Source organism: Limulus polyphemus, unplaced genomic scaffold, assembly GCF_000517525.1.
Source record: "Limulus polyphemus unplaced genomic scaffold, Limulus_polyphemus-2.1.2 Scaffold1348, whole genome shotgun sequence".
NCBI lineage: Eukaryota > Metazoa > Arthropoda > Merostomata > Xiphosura > Limulidae > Limulus > Limulus polyphemus.
The window spans coordinates 184316-203919 of record NW_013666958.1 but is presented as its reverse complement, the minus strand read 5'-3'; the positions used below and the strand labels follow the sequence as shown (position 1 = coordinate 203919).

Genomic DNA, 19604 nt, shown 5'->3' with positions numbered 1-19604 from the left:
AAATGATAAGGGCTGACTTTAAGATTTTCTTTTATTGTTTTAATTTAGTTTGGAGGATGGAACAGCCAGAGATGGACCAAAAGCTCCCATGTTGTTGCAAAACATTATGTTAAGTTTAAATTGAATTACAATTACACATAATTACTCGTTTACTCTTATCATTAAGCTTAATATTAATTTTAGTTGTAAGATTTTTGCTTAAAGACAGGAGTGTTCTTATAATATTTATAACCTATTATATTATTATTTATATTTAGAGATTAGTGTTGAATATTTAATATAGTAAGCTATTGAAGTTAGATCTAACTTGTTACATGTTAGTACTAATATCATGTTAAAAATGGGATCACAAGGAATGATAGTGTAAAGGATAGAGAAGTTATAGTTGTAGGTGACTTTCTAGTTAGGCATGTTGATAGAATAGTATGTGGAGTTCAGGATATAATTGATAGAACCAGAGAGATAGTTAAGGGTGCTAGTAGCAATAAAGTTTATGTGGTACATGATTGGGCTAATGATGTAAAGAAAGCTGGGACTGAGGTGCTTATTGATAAGTATAAAACATTGATAAGGGCATTTAAGGAAAGGGTCATAGCTTGATTTTGTCAGGGATATTGCCAAGAATAAATTATGGGTATGAGATACTAAGTAGGTCACCACGATTGAATGCCAAGCTTAGATCAATATGTAGGGATGAACAAATAGGCTGGTTGGATTTGTGGGATAATTCTAATGGTAAAATTCATCTTTTTGGAATGGATGGCTTATACTTAAACAAGGCAGGGCGAGGATGTTAACAAGGGCTTTTGACTCAGCTGTAGTGTTAGATTTAAACTAGGGCTAGACAGAGATAAGGGCTATGATATTAGTCAAATAGGAAATATAATTAATAGGAAAACATGTACAACAGGCATAAAACATGAACATATTTTAAAATCTATGATTAATTGTTACTATTGTAATGCTAGGAGTATTAGAAGTAAAATTGATGAGTATAAAGCAGTTGTGGAAACTGAGGAATTTGATATTATGTGTATCACTGAGATGAGGTTGGATTAGAACAATTTTGATGAGAGAAATTTGTTTGAAATACCATGCTACTGATTATTTACTAGAGACAGAGTATTGAAAAAAGGGGGAGGAGTAGCTTTATATGTGAGGATTGAATTTCATCCTGTTGAGTTAGAGCATATTAAAGAAAGTAGCACTGAGGTTGGGTCAATTTGGGTTAGTGTTAGTGGATATAAAGTTTTATAATTGGGAATTATTATAGACCACCAGATAGGAATGTGGAGGTTAATAAGAAACTGTATAATGAGATCAAAACGGTAGCTGAAAAAGATGTTATTATGAGAAATTTTAATTTCAGGGGTATTGATTGGGAAAATTTCGAGTCTGATAGTGAGGGGGATAGGTTTTTTGGAAATTGTTCAGGATATATTTATACACCAACTGGTGATGGAACCTACAAGAGAGGAAGCTATGTTAGATTTAGTATTAGCATCCAATGTGAATATGATAGGCAGAGTTGTGGTTGGTGAGCATTTAAGTACAAGCAACCATTGCACTAATGGGTTTTGGATTTTACTGCATCTACAATTGAGGAAGAATGGTACCCTGATTCCAAGTTTCAGGAAAGCCAATTTTGATGGAATGAGACATGATCTGGCTGCTGTACATTGGACTAAAGAGTTAGGAGGGGATCTTAAACACATGTGTGAAGCATTTAGGGAAAAATTGATATACATATTCCCAACAGAAAAAAAAGGGCAATGAAGCAGAACAAGCCAGTATCATTTAATAAAAGTTTAAGAGATCATATTAGGGATAAACATAATAAATTCAAGAAATTTAAAATTACTGGAAATAATAAGGACTTGGAAGACTATAGGAAATCAAGAGAACTGGTTAAAAAGAAAGTTAAAAGGGCAAAGAACTGTTTAGATAAGGAATTCTTGAGGTATATGATGGGTAAGCAAAATGTCAGGATGGGGATTGGGCCTTTTAAAAATGATAGTGGGGAACTGATCTCGGAAGATTATGAAATGGTAAACTTATTAAATTATATGTTCTCTTCAGTTTTTGTGAAAGACGATACAAGTATTATGCCTCAACCAGAGCACTTAATATATGGGGAAAATATTGATGTAAAATATATATTAAGTTCTGAAATTGTAAGAGAAAAGTTGGGAACTTAAAAATTGATAATTTCCCTGGACCACACAACTTTTATCCTGGAGTTTTAAAGGAAATATAATATTTTATATGTGAACTGCTAGCTAATATTTTTTATAGGTCATTGAGTAGTGGAAGAGTATTAAAAGATTGGAAGTTGGCTAATGTTAGTCCAATATTCAAAAGAGGTGATAAGCATTGTCCAGGCAGTTATAGGCCAGTTAATCATACATCAGTAGTTGGAAAGGATTTAGAGAGTGTGATTAAAGATGCATTTCAGAGTCACTTAAAGCAGTTTGATACTATGTCAAAGAGCCAGCATGGTTCGACAAAGAGAAAATCTTGTTTAACAAATCTTCTGACATTCTTTGAGGATGTTACTACAAGAGTTGATAAAGGAAATACTGTGGATTTGGTTTATTTTGATTTTCAGAAAGCATTTGATAAGGTGCCTCACAAAAGACTTGTTACAAAAATGAAATCTGTGGGTGTGGGGAAAACATTATTAAATTGGATAGAAAATTGTCTGGAAAGTAGAAAGCAGAGAGTAGTAAAAAATGGAATTAGGTCTAACCGGATCACAGTTACAGGCGGTGTGCCTCAGAGCTCTTTGCTGGGTCCTCTGCTGTTTGTGATTTATATTAATGATATTGACTCTGGAATGACTAACAAAATATTGAAGTTTGCAGATGACATTAAGTTTTTGTGGTGGTTAACTGTATCAAAAATGCTGCAGACATACAGGAAGATTTAGCTCATTTGATGCATTGGGCCAATACATGGCGGATGATGTTTAACTATCCAAAATGTAACATGATGCATGTAGGTTTTCACAATTCAAATTGTTGTTACAATTTAAATGGAAATACATTATATACTTTGGTTGAAGAAAAAGATCATGGTGGTGGTGTGATAATCACTTAAGTCATCTAAACAGTATATTGTAGCTAGCAATAGGGCTAATAGGATTTTTGGGTAGCATCTACAGAATTATTGAATATAAGACAAGGGATATTATTGTTTCACTGTATAGATCAATTGTAAGGCCTCATTTAGAGTTCTATGTACAGTTTGGGTCCCCTTCCTCAAGAAGAACATTGAATTGTTGGAGAAGGTTCAAAGAAGAGCCATTAGGATGATACCTGGGATGATGATGTTTTCCTATGAGGAGAGACTAAAATCTCCAAACTTATTTCGTCTGGAGAGGAGAATGGTAGAGGGAATTTGATCGAGGTGTTTAAGATTATTAAGGGTATGATAATATAGACCCATCAAACTTTTTGTGTATAGCAGTGAAAACAATAGGACAAGGGGTCATAAATTCAAATTTTGGTAACATAGGAGTCATCTGCAGTTTAGACAGTATTACCTTTCAAACAGGGTGGTTGGCTTTTGGAATGAGCTGCTTTCAAGAGTGGTGGAGGCAGAAAATTTAACTGAGTTCAAGAAAAGATTGGATGAATACATGAGTAGTAAGTGGTGGATATAGTTGGGAGCTGGAAGGGACATCCATGATGGGCTAATAAGCTCCTTTTTGTCACTTTAAAATATTATGAATTTATGAATAAATATGGTCTATAGAGCATTTATGGCTTGCTGATAGCATCACAGTTAAATTTACTATAATCACTATTTTAAGTTTCAAGTGAGGATATCTTGGCAATTATCTTGTTGGATGCTAAAACGTTTAAGATTTTTGTCTTTCAGTTGGACATTGTCATGTTAAACTACATGTTGCCCTTGATGCTTTGGTGAAAGTTTTTTATGCAATAGATTTCCTGTTTTACAGAATATTCTAGTATCTGCTGTTGTGGGAGTGGGACTATCATTCATAGAAGAAGATATTCTTATTTTGCAAGTTAAGAAGAAACTTTCCACATTGCAGCAGCCTGATAAGAGATCTGAAACAGAATTCAGGGAATGAACCAGGATAATCTATATGTTTACTTAAGTGATTTTTAATGGACTTCTGTTTACCATTGTAAAATGTTAAAGCTTCAACTACTCTCAAGTGAATATATGGTTCCTGTAATATCATCAAGGCTTTTTGAATATATGAGCAGTAATATTTTGATCCATTCCCTCATACAAGGCGGTTTAGAAGAAAATTTGAATGACAGCAGAAATACATAGGCCTATATACGCACAACTATAGTAGTAGTAGCAGCACAAATAGTGTGGAGATTACAATCACACTATGATAAATGGATAGAAAGAGGAGAGCACCTCTGGTTAAAAGACAGTGAACTATGAGAGTTTGTTAAACAACAACAAAAACTAGAGAGAGAAGAGTGACAACAGAAGAGAGAGGAGGAGAGACAGAGAAGAGTGGAAGAAAGACTGAAAGGAGAGAAAAGAAAATGAGAGAAAGGAAAGACTGGAAATAGAGAGAGAGAGAGAAAGAAAAGACCACCAATTGAGAAAGAAGAAATAGAGAGAGAGAGAGAGGAGAGGAACTAAAATAGAGAGAATAAGAGCACAAATTGAGATTGCAAAGCTCACCCAACCATAGGAAGAAGGACCTAAGACTGACAACAGAGTCAGGGCCAGCCGATCCAAGCTGCCCAAATTTGATTAACATAAAATGACATGGATGCTTTCCTTGAGAGATATGAAAGATTTGCCCAAAGTCAGAACTGGGACACAGGTGACTCGACAGTCTGTCTTAGCCCACTTCTCGCATGAAAAGGCCTACAAGTATATGCAGGCAGGATGTCAGATAATGCCATGGACTATGTCGATTTAAATATGGCTTTGCTGAAATGATATGAACTTACTCAAGAAGGTTTTCTCCAGAAGTTCAGAGAAGTCATACCAGACACTGGAGAAACTGTATTTCAGTTTGTTGTACATCTACGGTAATCCTTCACAAGATGGACTGACATGGCAAAGTGTGAATATACTTTTGAGAGACTGGCAGTTCTATTAATACGAGAACAGTTCATGATCACATGTTCAACTGACATGTCATTTTTCTTAAATGAGAGAGAACACTAAAGATGTGGAGGAGGTGGTCAAGCTGGCAGAACAGTATATGGAAGTCCATGGAGGGAGTGTAACTGGCAAGTCCAAAACTATCCAGATAAATTCCAATCCATTGATGGCTGACCAGCAGCAATAGTCTATCAAGGATGACAGGAAGTTAATAGACAGAAGGGAGTAGAGATGCTATGTTTGTTATAAAATGTGACACATTGGAAAGGAGTGCAACTCCATTACTAACAAGCAGCAGCAGAAACCTCAACATAAAGTAGCTGTAGCTACCTACAAAGATGGAGCTGGCAAGAAACAAGAAAACAGTGACTGGCACCATGGATGGTGCTGCCAGAAGAAAGAATAAAGAAAACATGTCGGATTCACCATAAGAGGGAAGTGCCAATTCCATGACTGATCAGTGCACAACTGGTTGGTTGAAGTTAGCAAAGGGATCAACAGTAGTCAGAGCATGTTACAAATATTGAGAGGTGTTAACAAATCATAATATGCCAGTATGTAAAGGCTATGTTGAGGAAAAGAAAATTAAGGTTCTGTGAAACACTGGGTGCAGTAGTGCAGCAGTGAGAACCAATCTGGTATCTGAAAATCAGACTACAGGCTAGGTACACCTGTGTGTGCTAATTGACCGGCCAGTGAGAAAGTTTCCTATAGCAAAAATAAAGGTGGATACTCCATATTATGTAGGAGACCTTGAAGCCATTTGTATCAAGGAACCGATATACAATTTGGTAACAGGAAACACACCACGTACTAAAAACTTGAAGGAAGTGCAGAAGAAATACCCTTCATCACAGAAACTTCGGGACAGTGCCCAAAAGGAAGTTAAGCACAAAACAAAGAGGAAAGAGATTTACAATACAGAGGACTGGAAAAAAGTATTCAACTGGACCTATCAAAGCAGTTCTACTGGGGAGGCCAAACTGATCACAGAAAGACAGAAGCACATCTATCATAAGATGGCCAAGGGTCACCGTTTCAAGGTCGGCCAGAAGGTTTTAGTTCTGCTGTCTACAGCCTACAGCAAACTCACCTGGCAGTGAAAATGACCTTTCACAGTACAGGAAGTGGTCTACAGAATGCATTATAAAATGAAAATTGATGGAACAACCCTGATCTACTACGCCACCCTGTTGAAGAGGTACTTCGAGAGAGAAGAAGACCTTATGGGTGCAGCTATTGATGTACAGACGAACATGGCAAGTGTGGCTGTCATAGAAGCAGAATCTGAAGACAATGATTTTGTTATCGAAGACCTACTTGGCCTAAGAGCACTGGATGGAGATGAGACGTACAAGAACGTCAACATAAATGAAGAACTGGCTGGTAAGAAGAAGAAAGAGGAACAAAATCTACTGTATCAGTATACATATAGATTGGGAAATACAGACACAAGATCAAGATGAAGACAAGGGATCCTGTCAAGTTAAAGTCCTATTAGAGTCCATATATGAGAAGAGACTGACAAAGGAACTGCAAATGTTGGTGTAGACTGTATGAGAAGACTTGGTATATGAAGTGAAAACAGTCTTTGCATATAATGAAAATAAAATATTGTAAATATTTCTCTTGAAGAGGGCTTATTTTCAGATATAAAAACTGTTTAGTATAGGTATTATGATTAATTAATTAATTTTGTGTTTGTATTTCATTGATGTTGAGGCTATCAAACGTTATGTGCAATCCATTGATGTCAAGGCTATAGAGATTTTTAGAAGGCCTAAGTGATAGACGTAGAAATAGCTGTGACCAAACAAGTGGAAATGAAAAGAGAGTAAAAAGTAAAGTCATGGGAAAGAGAAGTTTGGTGAGAGAAAAGTTAGAAAAAAAAAGTTAACTGACATAGGAGTGAAAGGCCTAATGGTTGATGTGTTAGAGTGAGATCAATAGTTTGAAAGAGATAAGGAGAATAATTTTTTTTTGTCAAAGAGTGTTCTAAGATAATTGAACCTTCCTGTGTGGACTTTGATGAAACAGAGACAATTATCTGGAAGTACGAAAAAGCAGACAATTATTGGAAGTTCAGGATACAATTGTGGTAACTCACGTGACAGTGTACGTGAATTTTATACAGATACTATTGTGATAAAAATATAGAAAAATATTCGTCTTGTCAACTGAATTCTAAAGCAATTGTTTTAACATAAGTGGACTTTTGACAAGATGAAGAGTACTGTATAGTGTTTGAGATACAACTATGATCTCCATAGTATAAAGAATTTTGTATATACATTCAACTTGATTCTAATATATATATATTATTTTAAAAACAAGTGGAGTGTGTGCTGGTAATTTATTCTCAAATTTATTGCCAACAAGTCACAGACACCCAATGCAGAAGAATGTTTAGCCCAACACACCCATATACTTCCATTACTATGTATACTATTAAAAAGTAAGTTATTGAGTGTCTATATGGGCTATAATTTTTTTCAAGGTCAGTTTGTTTTCCTGTTATTTTAATTTACTTTTGATTGCGAATCAACAAACACGATGACATGGCCTTTGACTCACGACCCTTGTGGAAAGGGTTAAAAGCTGCAAAATTAGAGATGGTGCTAGTTACAATAGGGGTCGTGTTGCACTCCTGTTGATGGAGGGTTGCTGCATAGACATTTGCATGTTAATATGTAGTGATAAGTGGGAGTATCAAGGCTAGTGGTGAGCAAAAATTTGTGCCAATAGAAAGCAGTATAAGCTGAAAAAGATTTTTGTGGGAAGAGGTAAGTATCTATCGGAAATACATTTTCAGTTTAAGAAAAATATTAACTTTGTTGCTACACCCTCCTTGGCTGCCCATTATACAGTTCAAAACAAAATCAGTTCGTCTGCAGTTGCAGGTTCAGATTTAAGGTTATCTTCATCATAAATAAGATTGTTGGGCTGAGCTTTTCTGTGAAGGTGCACCTTTCAGCTGCATTGTGTTTCTTACTGGCATTGTGTTTTGTCAGTATTGATAGATGTATGTTTACTGAAAAAGGAGAGTCGTACAATTAAATTTGTATATTACAACGGCAATGCTGCCCAGAATGTATGACAGTTATTTCAGGAATTAAATGTTTGTTATAAGTTATGGCACAATTAATTTATACTGTATTAGAACATAAATAGGTAAAAATGTGTCAAGTTATACATTACACAGTACAAGCCCAGTCATCTTAGCAGATATAAATAATTTATTTTAATGTTGAATGCAATAAATATACTTTAAATAGCTATTTAATCATTAGCATTCCCCATTTCCTCGCTAAATATTTAATATTTCCTTAATATTTTCTGCACTCTCAAATACAGTGCCAAACTGTTGGTCCATAAAAACTTACCCTGTTTAGGCTGAAACATATAAAGGAACTAATGGAATGACACTAACTTAAGTTGGTGCTGCTGTATCATGTTAACGGCTTGCTTGTGGAAGTTCAAATAATAACAATAAAAAATAATAAATAGACTAACTAAAGCTCCACTTGTAATTTGTTGTCTCTTATCAATAAATGTGCATGTTATGTTTGCCTTAGTCTCTGCACATTAAATTTATAACATTTCTGTGGAATAAATATACATTATTTTTATTTGGTGTAACATTTGAAACTTCCATACAATGTTATCTTTGGGAAGTTAGCTACATATTATACAGTATTCACATTTTTTAACTGCTCACTTTTACTTAAATGTGTATTTAATAAATGTTTTCTTCTTAATTTGCCAGGAATGCCCATGCATTTCATTTGATAATTTGTTAATAATGCTATTTCAATTAGGGGTTGGATGTAGTTAATGGGCTTGTAGTGCAAAAACATCTAATGAAAATGCCATTTTCTATACTTAATATACACAATTTCAACAATAAATGTTAGCAATCTTGCTAAAAAAGGGGGAAAGGAACACAAACCTTAACCTCCTTTAGTAAATAATTTTTTGTCAAGCTTAGCTTCTATGCAGATTGTGGAGTGAAATCCTGTATGTCTGTCATTCCACAGTGTTGAAGTCCATTCGCCATCCTTTGTCGAATCAGTTACAAACCAACTGAACTTAGCCTTCCAGTCATCAGTTATTCTTTTTGTGAGTGAAACCCCAGCGGGTTTCTGATTTTTGATAGTTTCAATATTTAATAGAATCATATCACTAATCTCTTTGCAGATTTTTTCAACAGAATCTATGTTACTGTTGAATGACATGAAATAGATTAGAATGCTGTGTGGTTTTCCAGCAGCCATGACACAGTCCACGTTACTTCACATTCTACTACAGGTACATCAAAGTTTGTTTTTTTTAGCAAAAGAAAAGAGGGAGGGCATAGTATCATTATTTTCACACAAAATGGATAGTAATTGGTTACAAAATAAATGAATCATTCATTGGTGCACCAATAGAATCTTCTGGCAGTTAGAGAGCACTTATTTTTGCAACTCTACTGTGTGAACTGTACAGATTGTGTGCAGAACTGCATAAAGTTATAAGAATGTGCCCATTAATTTCTTTACTATTGTTAAAGTGGCAAGAGCCATACTCCTTTTTTCCACAGCAGAAAAACAACTTCTCAATATTATTTTAAGGCCATAAATGGCTGATTTTTAATTGGGAATTATGCCACTATGCCCCTTATCTGGAGCACTTGGTCATTGTTAGACACATGAACATTCTGAACTGTTAACTCTCTTAATACAGGCTTGGTTGATTTGACTAACCATGTGACCTCTTTGTACTCATTTCAAGTCTTTATAGATCTGATACTACTAACTTTTAATATAGTACGTATATCTTAACAAAATTTGGCAGTTTTTCAGTAAACATTAAGTCTTTTACATTGAAAAAATCTTATTTTTTTGTGAATTATTTTAAATAAACTAAAAAAAAGATTTGTCCATGAATATATTGAGTATTTGTTTTGAATAGTCCTGTGCAAAGTGATTTTCATATTAAGATTGAAAATACTTTTCATCATCTCAAAAATCTCAGATTTGATTTGTGTAATTTCTAAAGCCTCTTAAATACATTTACAATTTTTGTTTTCTTTTATTTTCTCTACCCTAACACTATACAACATTGGTCAATTTGACTGAACTGGGTGAAAAAGTGCATGACCAACTGAGCATTTGCACTCAACTGGTCGGCTGGACGTGAAGTGTTGTGCAATGTAGCTAGAGCAATGATCAGACCATAGTTTGGTATGTGTTCTGGTGTACCATTTACAGGAGTGGGGATGAAGGTCTCTTCTATGTTTTAGGAGGAGAGCACTTTGTACCATTTACTCACTGTAGATTACAGGAGTGGGGATGAAGGTCTCTTCTATGTTTTAGGAGGAGAGCACTTTGTCCCATCTGGCTACACTAACTACACTACACTCACATGGACACCCCTGCCCTATTTCCAACCATATTGTGCTGCCCATTTGGACTCTTTCTAGAATGATTGCACAACCAGTGAGGTACTCGACCATTCCAGTGATTAGGAACTGGTAGTGGCAAGGGTCTCCTATGCTTCATTTAAAGACTTGGGGGGGGGGATTCATGTCTGGGATACAACAGAAAGGTGCCCAGACCCAGTTGGACCGAACAACCACAAAGGTTTTTTACTGGAAAAAGTACAATGGGTAACTGCAAAACCAATTGTAAAAAGCCAATTTGGGGTCAGGTTATATGGGTTTAATGCTTTCTTTTACCCTTGACTCAATGCGGATTAAGGGAATTTTTGAAAACTACTTCTCTGCATACCTTCCTACCCTTCATTCCCACTACTGGTGCACATTATTCTTGCCTTGTCCAAGACAGAAGCTAATTTTGATTAGAAGTGCTCATGGGAATCTATTGTGCATGAAGGATGTCTCTCCCTCCTGTCAGTGGAAGGCTATTGTCATATGATGATTACATTAAGCACTAGTGCAGTTTATGTACAAATGCCTGACTTTGGTGAGTGATAGCTCAAGTCAAGTGGCATGCACAAAATCTCAAAGGCAGATGATTGAGGAATAGTTACTGTTTGCACAGAGGAAAGTATCTATCGGAAATACATTTTCAGGTGAGGAAAATGTTAACTTTATTCAGTGAGTGAAAGGTGATTTTTCTGCTAAAAATAAAAATACTTTGTTTTATGTTACAGTTTTCATATTTCATTTGCATAACCTCTATAACCTGTTAAATAAATTATATATATAATTTTTTTACATCTATTTCCTCTTATGGTTTTATTAATTTTAGTTATAGATGTTCCAAGAGCAATAAATCATACAGGAGTCCATTAACTGTTTCCTCTAGGATTAGCAAAAAACATCTTGTGATTGTTGAGTGTAACATTTCACTTAGTGCTCGATCTCATGAAATTTTAGACATTTTATTTTACTGAAGCTTTGTTAGGCTATGCTGAGTACTTTCTAATTTTTAAATTTTAGTTACTTTTGTTAAAAATATATAACAATAAATAAAATATATACATAAAAACAAGGATTTGTGGTTGTTACTGCATATTCAAGCTCTTTTGCACTGAGTAAAAGTTTTTTTGAGTTTCATAAATTTGGATGTCTGGAAAAGAGTTCATGTATATTTCAAATATGCATTTTTGAACACAAAAAATATATCAGTCGCTAACATAAATCTCTCAAAACTGTTGTAGTTTACCTCGCTTTTTAAGTAAACTATAAATAGGTTAAAAAAATTCCTTTAGTAGCTGGAGTACCAAAATATGATCACCTTATACCAAGCAGTTCTGCTGACTAACAATTTATGGTGCAAAAACTAAAGAATGATATTTAAGATTTACAACCAATAGAAAGAATTTGAGCTTTCTATTATTTATAAACATGTCCATAAGCCATGCAAGTTGATTAGCAGACAATCTCAAAAGTCAGAGAGGGGTGTTCTTTGTTGGGTTTGATAAATTTCTTAATATCTTGGCAAATCAAGAAGCTAGAGAGCTCAAATTTTAGATTCTTATTTGTAATTATGTATATTTTAAGTTCCTAATTGGTTCAAAACTGTAGCAGCCTGTTTTTAATGTTAGAAAATTCTGAAATAGAGAAGTTGTAGCTCAGACGTGTTATGCAAAGACAGAATTTTTTAAATATGTCTTTTTTGAAATTGAATTGATTTAATATGTATTCACTAAGATAGCTGTTCTTCACAGAGGTTTTGCAACCAGTCAAAGTGATTGGTGGCTTCTGTCTATGCTGGTCAACTAGCTTTTGAAACATTCTTTGTCTGTTATTTATCAGTTAACTAAAATGCTGATAGTGAAGAATATACTAATGAAAAAGAAATAGTAAGAACCTTTTTAATTACAGGAGTGTAATAGAATTAGAAACATGTTTTATGCTACTCCTTACATCTTGTTAAATATTAGTGTTATAGTGTTATTAAACTTCCTCTGATATTTGATTGTTTGCTGGATGTTGGTACCTAATTTTCAGCCATAGAGTTATTTTCATATTGTTTGCCTGTGACATTATGACCTAGAAACTATTATAGTTACTAGGAGGAAGAAGTTATAAATAACTGGTAACAAACTAACAAACAAAAAATCAATTAATAATCTTTATTAATAAGCTTTATATTTTCATTAGAGATATTAAAAATGATTAAATAAGTTCAGTTATCAGTAACATATGTTTTGTATTTGTATTTTTAAATCCATTCAATTTTGAACCAGTTTTCATGTCAAACAAGTCTTACTAAATGAATTTTAGTGTGGTACAGCTGTAGGTAAATATTATGGTTTTGTATGCAGTTATCTTGATCTTGCATGTTTGAGTGTATTTTAATCAATTTTACAAAATAATTAGTCATCAGCAAGTAAATTTGGAGACAAAACTTTAGTAGAAATACTTTATTAAGATTTCTGATTTTTAGTGTACAACATACTTGTAATGTTTACTGAGAGCTTAACAAATTTTGTGAAGTTCCATCAATAAACATTAATTCTTCAGTATGGGCTCGTTCCAATGAACTGACCCCATACACATTTGTCCACATATTTTCAGAAAAAGATATTTAGTATGCCTAGCTATTTTTATTTTGCATTACTAAATTGTATTCATAGTAGTTCATGAAAAATAATTGCATCACTTATAATTTATTGAAGACACATTGTTTTATTAACTTTTTTTTTATATATTGAATCACTTTTGATAATTAGTGAAGATAGAGGTTATTGCTGAATCACTATTCATCCTGGTAACAATTATCATCTAACTCAGGATCTCAAAGATCAGTGTGTGTGTGTGCACTACAAATGACAGGTGTGTATATGTCTCTTTTAATGACTAAAACACCTGCTGACATGTTTGAACTTGCATATGTTCCAGGGCATGCCACAGGCTGAGGTTTGAAGAAGAATATTTGTCCATGAGATTATTTCATCTCTGTTGACAATTATTAGTAGCAATTGTAAATGGTAGACAGGGCCAATTACAATATGAATACTCTTTTGGAATGATGTGATTCTTTATTATTGTTATTACTTACTCATGTTTACTTATATGTTCCATAGTCTTTACAAACTAATGAACCATTTAAAACATCTATCAATTATTCAGCAGCTGGTTATTCAGTATTTGGGTGAAACACTATTGGTTATGTACTTAAATCATGTATAGCATATAACTGCTTAATGACTACATCTATGTGATATGTTTCAGAGAGGAGAGCTAGTTTGTGACGATGATAGCAGCAGTGACTCATCATCCACCAGCCCTGTCCTACCAGCATCACCAGTTCCACAATCTTCAGGTGTCACAACAACACAGGTAACGTTTTTCAAATACAAGCTTTACAGTAAGGTTATTGATGCAAGCCTTGTCTAATGCCACAACCTAGAGTTCTGAACATATGTGAAAATAACAAAAAAAATGTGAAGAGCAATACACATGTATAAGAATAACAGATATGGCAGGCTCAACAAAAAAAAATAACTTGAATTGCTTGCTTTATTAGGAAAATGTATAGTTCCTAAAAAAAGGTAAAATAGTAATCATACTTACCTCCTTTCATACTACAGCTATTACTCGACTGTTAGGGTTTCTTTTCCTTTGCCCATCTAAGCATCAGTTTGAATTTTGTTTGTTTGCTCCAGTCTTTTATTCCCCTCTCAATTGCCCTTGGTGATATCTGTTTCATGACACTCCCCACCTATGTCAATGCACCCTCTAACCTGATACTGTGTATAAGCACCTCCTTCAGATAATATTGTCACTTTTTCTTGACAAGGTGTTCACTGTATGTAATATGACCATTAGAGATACTTTAAATGTTCTTTGTGTTACCTATTTGATTTTCGTACAAAAGAAACTTTTTTTTTTGTTTGGCAAGCTGATGTATGGCATGAATTCTCAGATTAATATATACAGCATGGAGGCACATCCGGTATTTCCTATTCCACCTCTGATATCTTGCATTGCTCAAGAATTGGAGGTGGTGGTGGGGTCGTTCTTGGTTGAGACTGTCTGTGACCCTATCCACTTTTTTCCAGCACCTTTCTGTACTCTGTTAGCTTCTCATGAGGACAATTTGGATCAGCTGTCTCCAGCTTCTTTTCTTCAGTTGGTAAATTGAGTGTGTGATGCTTTAGGTCTTTTCCCAGTTGCTTTTGAATCTGTGCCTTTCTTTATGGTGGAAACGTCTGAGAGCAAGTACTTTGTTCTTCCTCCATCCCCTGGTATTGTGGTTCATGCAGAGAGGTTAACTGCTCAGTTACTTGAAGGGACAGCTATGCTTTAGCCTACCACCATCAGATGAAGTATTTATACTCTCAGAGAATAAACCCACTCCTGGAAATGTGGGGTTATAGAACAGAGTCTGTGGTCAATCTGAATAGATCATAAATTTCAAGGATTCGTCTAACCCTGACTATGGTCCCGAGATATTTATCATCCCTAAACTTTTTTTTTGGAAGCCTCTCAGTGATTGCCACATCAATTTGATGATGAGTTAGGACCCTTGTTGGCATCCACCTTGATTCGATTGTCAGCTTCTGCACTTTCCTTAGTCTCTTGGCTGGTATGTTGGGTAGAGATGTGTTGTTGGAGGGTGTTTGTCTTCCTGCTGCTGTTCTCCGTGAGTTATGTGAAGCCCCCCTTTCTCCAACCACTGATTTTTGCAGGTATTCCAGAGTTTTTAGAATCCAGGCTTCATGTCACTTGTGTGGATTCATTCCTGTTGTTGTTGGCTTCTCAACTTTCCTGAGTGCCTACAGGGGGTGATAGTTTAGCCCCTATTTAAGTGTCCTGACCCCCTACATCAGCCTCTTGGTCCATTGGTACCCAGAATAGATTCTGTCCATATCCATAATGTTCGTCCACTTGGTCAGAATGCTGCCGGTGGCGGGGGTGAGTGCCATATACCTTTGGGGTCTGTGGGGGCTCAGCTCTGAGAATTTCTGGTTGTGTGGAAAACCTTTACTACAGATCCATGAGTACTACAGGTCCTTGCATCAGGATTAGTCATTCAGTTCACATTTTCACCACTATTATCCTCCCAGTCTGAAGTGTACCATCTCCCACAGATCCTTGGATTTCGGAACTTTGTTCCTCGGCTATCAGAGATTTGTTGGTTAAGAGAGTCATTCCAGTTCTTCCAGGGGCGCTTGGTCCGGGTCTTCTTGTTTTCAAACCTTGGATCTTCTATATTGGGCCCACTCCCAACGTATCATCCCACTAGCTTGCTATGTTCCAGGGGTGATGATTTTGGTGGTGGATCAGTTGTCTCGACCAAACAGAATGAATGCTTCATCTAGTGGTTTACTGTTGGATTTGCTCATGATTCAGGACACCAATGATTAGTGCATTTGCCATCTATTGGAACACTCAACAGCAGTCATTTTGGTCTCTGGTACCTTACCATCCAGCATTGGCTAAATATGCATTCAGTCAGGACTGGACTGGATTGCACCTGTATGCCTACCCACTGATTTGTCTTTTACCAGTGTCCTAGCCATGATTCGTTTGAACCCTTGTAGCATTCTGTTGGTAGCACTGGATTGACTGGCTCAACCTTAGTTTTTGCTTTTGCATTACCTTCAGGTGTGCCCACTTCTTCCACTTTCGTTTTGGCCATCTCTGTTGAGGTAGTCGTGATTTGGCATCTTACACCCATCCATTCCAATACTCAAGCTTCCTGCATGGAGGTTATGTGGTTCTTCGCACGGCATTGGGTTTAATTTCTAAGATTGCATGTACCTGTCTCAGTCTCTGCCTCATCCAGTGATGTTCATTTATCAATGGAAATGGCACACATATCAACAATGGTGTATTGCGAGGCTATTGAACCCACTTTGACCAGATGTGCCAACCATAGCTCAGTTTTTGACCTGGCTCTGAGACAAGGTTTTGCATCTTTCACAATTGCCCTATATAAGGTTGCCTTATTGGCTACCTTTAGATACTCAAAGAGACGGAAATTCTTTGAATCCCCAGTGCTCTCTGACTTCTTCAAGTCGTTTCAGGTCCTTCATTCCAAATGATTGTTTCAGTTACCTAACTGGGATATAAGGGTGGTGTTACATGCTCTTTCTTAACATCCATTTGAGTGCTTAGCCTCATGTACTATGTATCACTGTTCCCTTAAGGTTTATTTTTTCTTGCTGCTGGTCTGCAGATATTGCCAGTCAGAGTTGTTTGCATTGCACGAGCACAGGACACTTTATCAATCTACCTATGTTTTTCTATACCCAGACAGGTCCTTCTTACCTAGGACACTACCAGCCAGGGAAGGCGATAAATGGTTTTCAATGATTCATCTCGCCACAATAACCGATTGGATCCTGATCATTTGTTATGTCCAGTGAGGGCCTTGAAGGGTTATGCTGCCTGCACTAAAGCTTTTAGATGTGCTAGACAACAGTTTTTTATTCATTGTGACCCTTCAGTTTTCCAGGATTTATCCCTGGTTACTTTGATGGGGTAAGTACCAAAATTGATCTATATTGTTTATTGTGTGCTCTCTTTGGAAGTGAAGAGACTTTTGTGAGGTTTTTCCAGGTTCTCAAAACCTTTTTTCACAGGAATCTGCTCTGTGGCGAGGGTTGCACAGTTAGGTGTGCTTTTATCAAACCATATCTGCAGTAGCAACCGCTACCACAATATAATTTTTCTAGGTTGCAACAGGCTTTGTAGAAATGCGGTGTTCCATAAGACCACCTAGAGACAGACCAGGTGGTATTACTGTACCATTCTGGACCACCACTCATGAACTATCATGAGTAAAGCATAAGGGTATTCTGCCTGTCCTTTCCGATCATCAGATTGCATAAATCAGGGTTGATTTAGAGAACTTGTTCATTTATTGCAGTGTTTCCAGAACATTGTTCCCCAGGACTCCACAGTGCGCATTGTCCATCCCCCCATATTATACTATTGGCACTAGGGAGACCTCACCACTTCCTGTTTCCAGTCACTGGGATGGTGGACAGAGTTTATTTCTCCAGAGTGTTAGAGTGACTTTCCTTCACTCTTGTGGAAGAGGGTGAAGTTGGAGGCCCTCCTACCCAGGCCCTTGGATGCTTTTTTTTCTCAGATGTTAGTAAGAGTGGTACCATTCTATGCAGGAGCCTACTCATAATACTGGATCAGATTTGATGCTCAGCTATCTGGTTGGGTTGAGCATGGCCCTTCTTTTTAATCAATATAGGTTCAGTACATTGTTCATGAAAGAGGGTCCATTGTCTCCTCATAATTCTGAACACAGAGTGGTCCCATTCTGGATTCTTGGTTGAGCACAGTTTGTTCCACATCCTCCCCATAATTACAGGGACAAGTGGAATTTACCTTGCCCACATGGATGGGGAGTGAGGATAAGTGTTCATAATTCTAGTCCCAATGAGTTCTGTTTCCTCAGGTTTAGGACAGGGTTTGTCCACTTCCATGATGCTTACCTTCTCATCGTGATTCAGGTGGTTTAGAATGCATCACTCTATAGCTGCAGGTTGGGATCCACATGCCCCAGCCACCAAAATGGGATTTAGGGGCCATGGCCCTATAATTCCAATCATGAGCAGTGGGACCTCAGCTACCTAGTTGTTGCCTGGCTAGTGGTGAGGAAGGATGACGGGTGCATTATTTAGGTTCCAGGTAAAGAGCATACCTGTACTGGATGTAGTACAGTTCCCCCCTCTAGGGTGCTAATCTTCTATTTCTTTTGGTGCTCCCATGATCTATGCATGTGCATTCTGTATGGATATTGCCCTCACCAGGACTCTCAACATTATTAATGTGGGATTCTAGCTGTAGTGTGAGAGGAGATAAATATGTTTTGGAAGTTAGGATTTTCTTAAATCAAATATCTATTTCCAATAATACTTACCTTTACTAACATACTCCCCACTAAGAGCTGGTGTTAAAGACTGCAAATTGGGTCAGTCTCAAAAAAGTGACAATATTATCTCAAGGAGGTTCTTATATACAGTACCAGGATAGAGGGCACTTTGACATAGGTGGAGAATGTCACAAGACAGATATTTCCAAGGGCAATTCAATTGGGAATAAAAGACTGGCGGAAGAGAGAAGAAAGCAGATCAATGCTTTAGATGGGCAAAGGAAAAGAATCCCTAACATTTGAGTAATAGCTGTAGTGTGAGAGGAGTTAAGTATTATTGGAAATACATTTTTGATTTAAGAAAATGCTAACTTTTGAGAAATGAAATGTACATTCAAAGTTACAGTACTTTCAGAAATGTTTCTCACTGCAGACACAGTTGTGTATGTGATAACTCTTGAATGAAACTCTCATCCCTGCATGTATTAACATCTACTGTGCGAGCCTTCTAGTTATGATCTTTGTTCTGGATTGCTGCTTTACATAGGTTGCTAAGTCTTTAAAAATTTTCAGGTAGAGGATATGAAACAAAATAATTTTTTAGATTTTATATATACATTTGAATAACTAGAAAAATCATAAATTACCACATTAATACATAGAATTCCACTATAATTTATCAATCTTAGTAACTAAGATGTATTTTAGTCTAAAATAATATGAAATTTCAAGCAGACTAAAGATACACCCTATCCTGAATATTGATTTGAACGACAGAAATGGTGCTAAGTCCATTAAAATGGCTGAGAAAGCCACTAGGGGGACATTCTGAGCTTCTGATTTGTTATTCATGTCATATATAGAAGTAAGTGTATATAAGTGAGCATTTCCAAAATTGGAAAGAGGTGGGCGGGGTGCCACTGTGTTTGATTTATGACACAAGCAATATCTTAGCAAACTGAAAATATAAGAGGTTCTTATTTTATATTCTATAAAATATATTCAATATTGGTAATTTGAGTCTCTAATTCATTTGAAACTATAAACTTGGTATTTTGACTTCACAAACATCTAATTTTAATTAATGCTGCATTCAACGTACTTTGTGACACAAAAATCGATGTTTATCTGTGTTTTTTAATATTTGCTTTTAAATTAAGAAATTGAGTAATAAGTAGTACTAAAATTTGAATTATAATC

The 19604-nt window shown here is 36.0% G+C and overlaps 1 protein-coding gene across 2 annotated transcripts in view; it reads left to right on the top strand.

Annotated features, from left to right (window-relative positions):
- The window catches only part of LOC106463206 (general transcription factor 3C polypeptide 3-like), a 153698-nt gene that overhangs the window by 4806 nt on the left and 129288 nt on the right, over nucleotides 1-19604 (top strand). The window contains exons 1-2 of one of the 2 annotated variants that reach the window (XM_022390654.1): nucleotides 9334-9417; nucleotides 13796-13903. In XM_022390654.1, coding sequence (XP_022246362.1) covers nucleotides 9358-9417; nucleotides 13796-13903 — 168 coding nt within the window. In that variant the 5' untranslated portion in view covers nucleotides 9334-9357. Of the gene's footprint in view, nucleotides 1-9333; nucleotides 9418-13795; nucleotides 13904-19604 lie in introns of those variants that run through there. The other variant, XM_013923203.2, reaches the window with a different exon arrangement.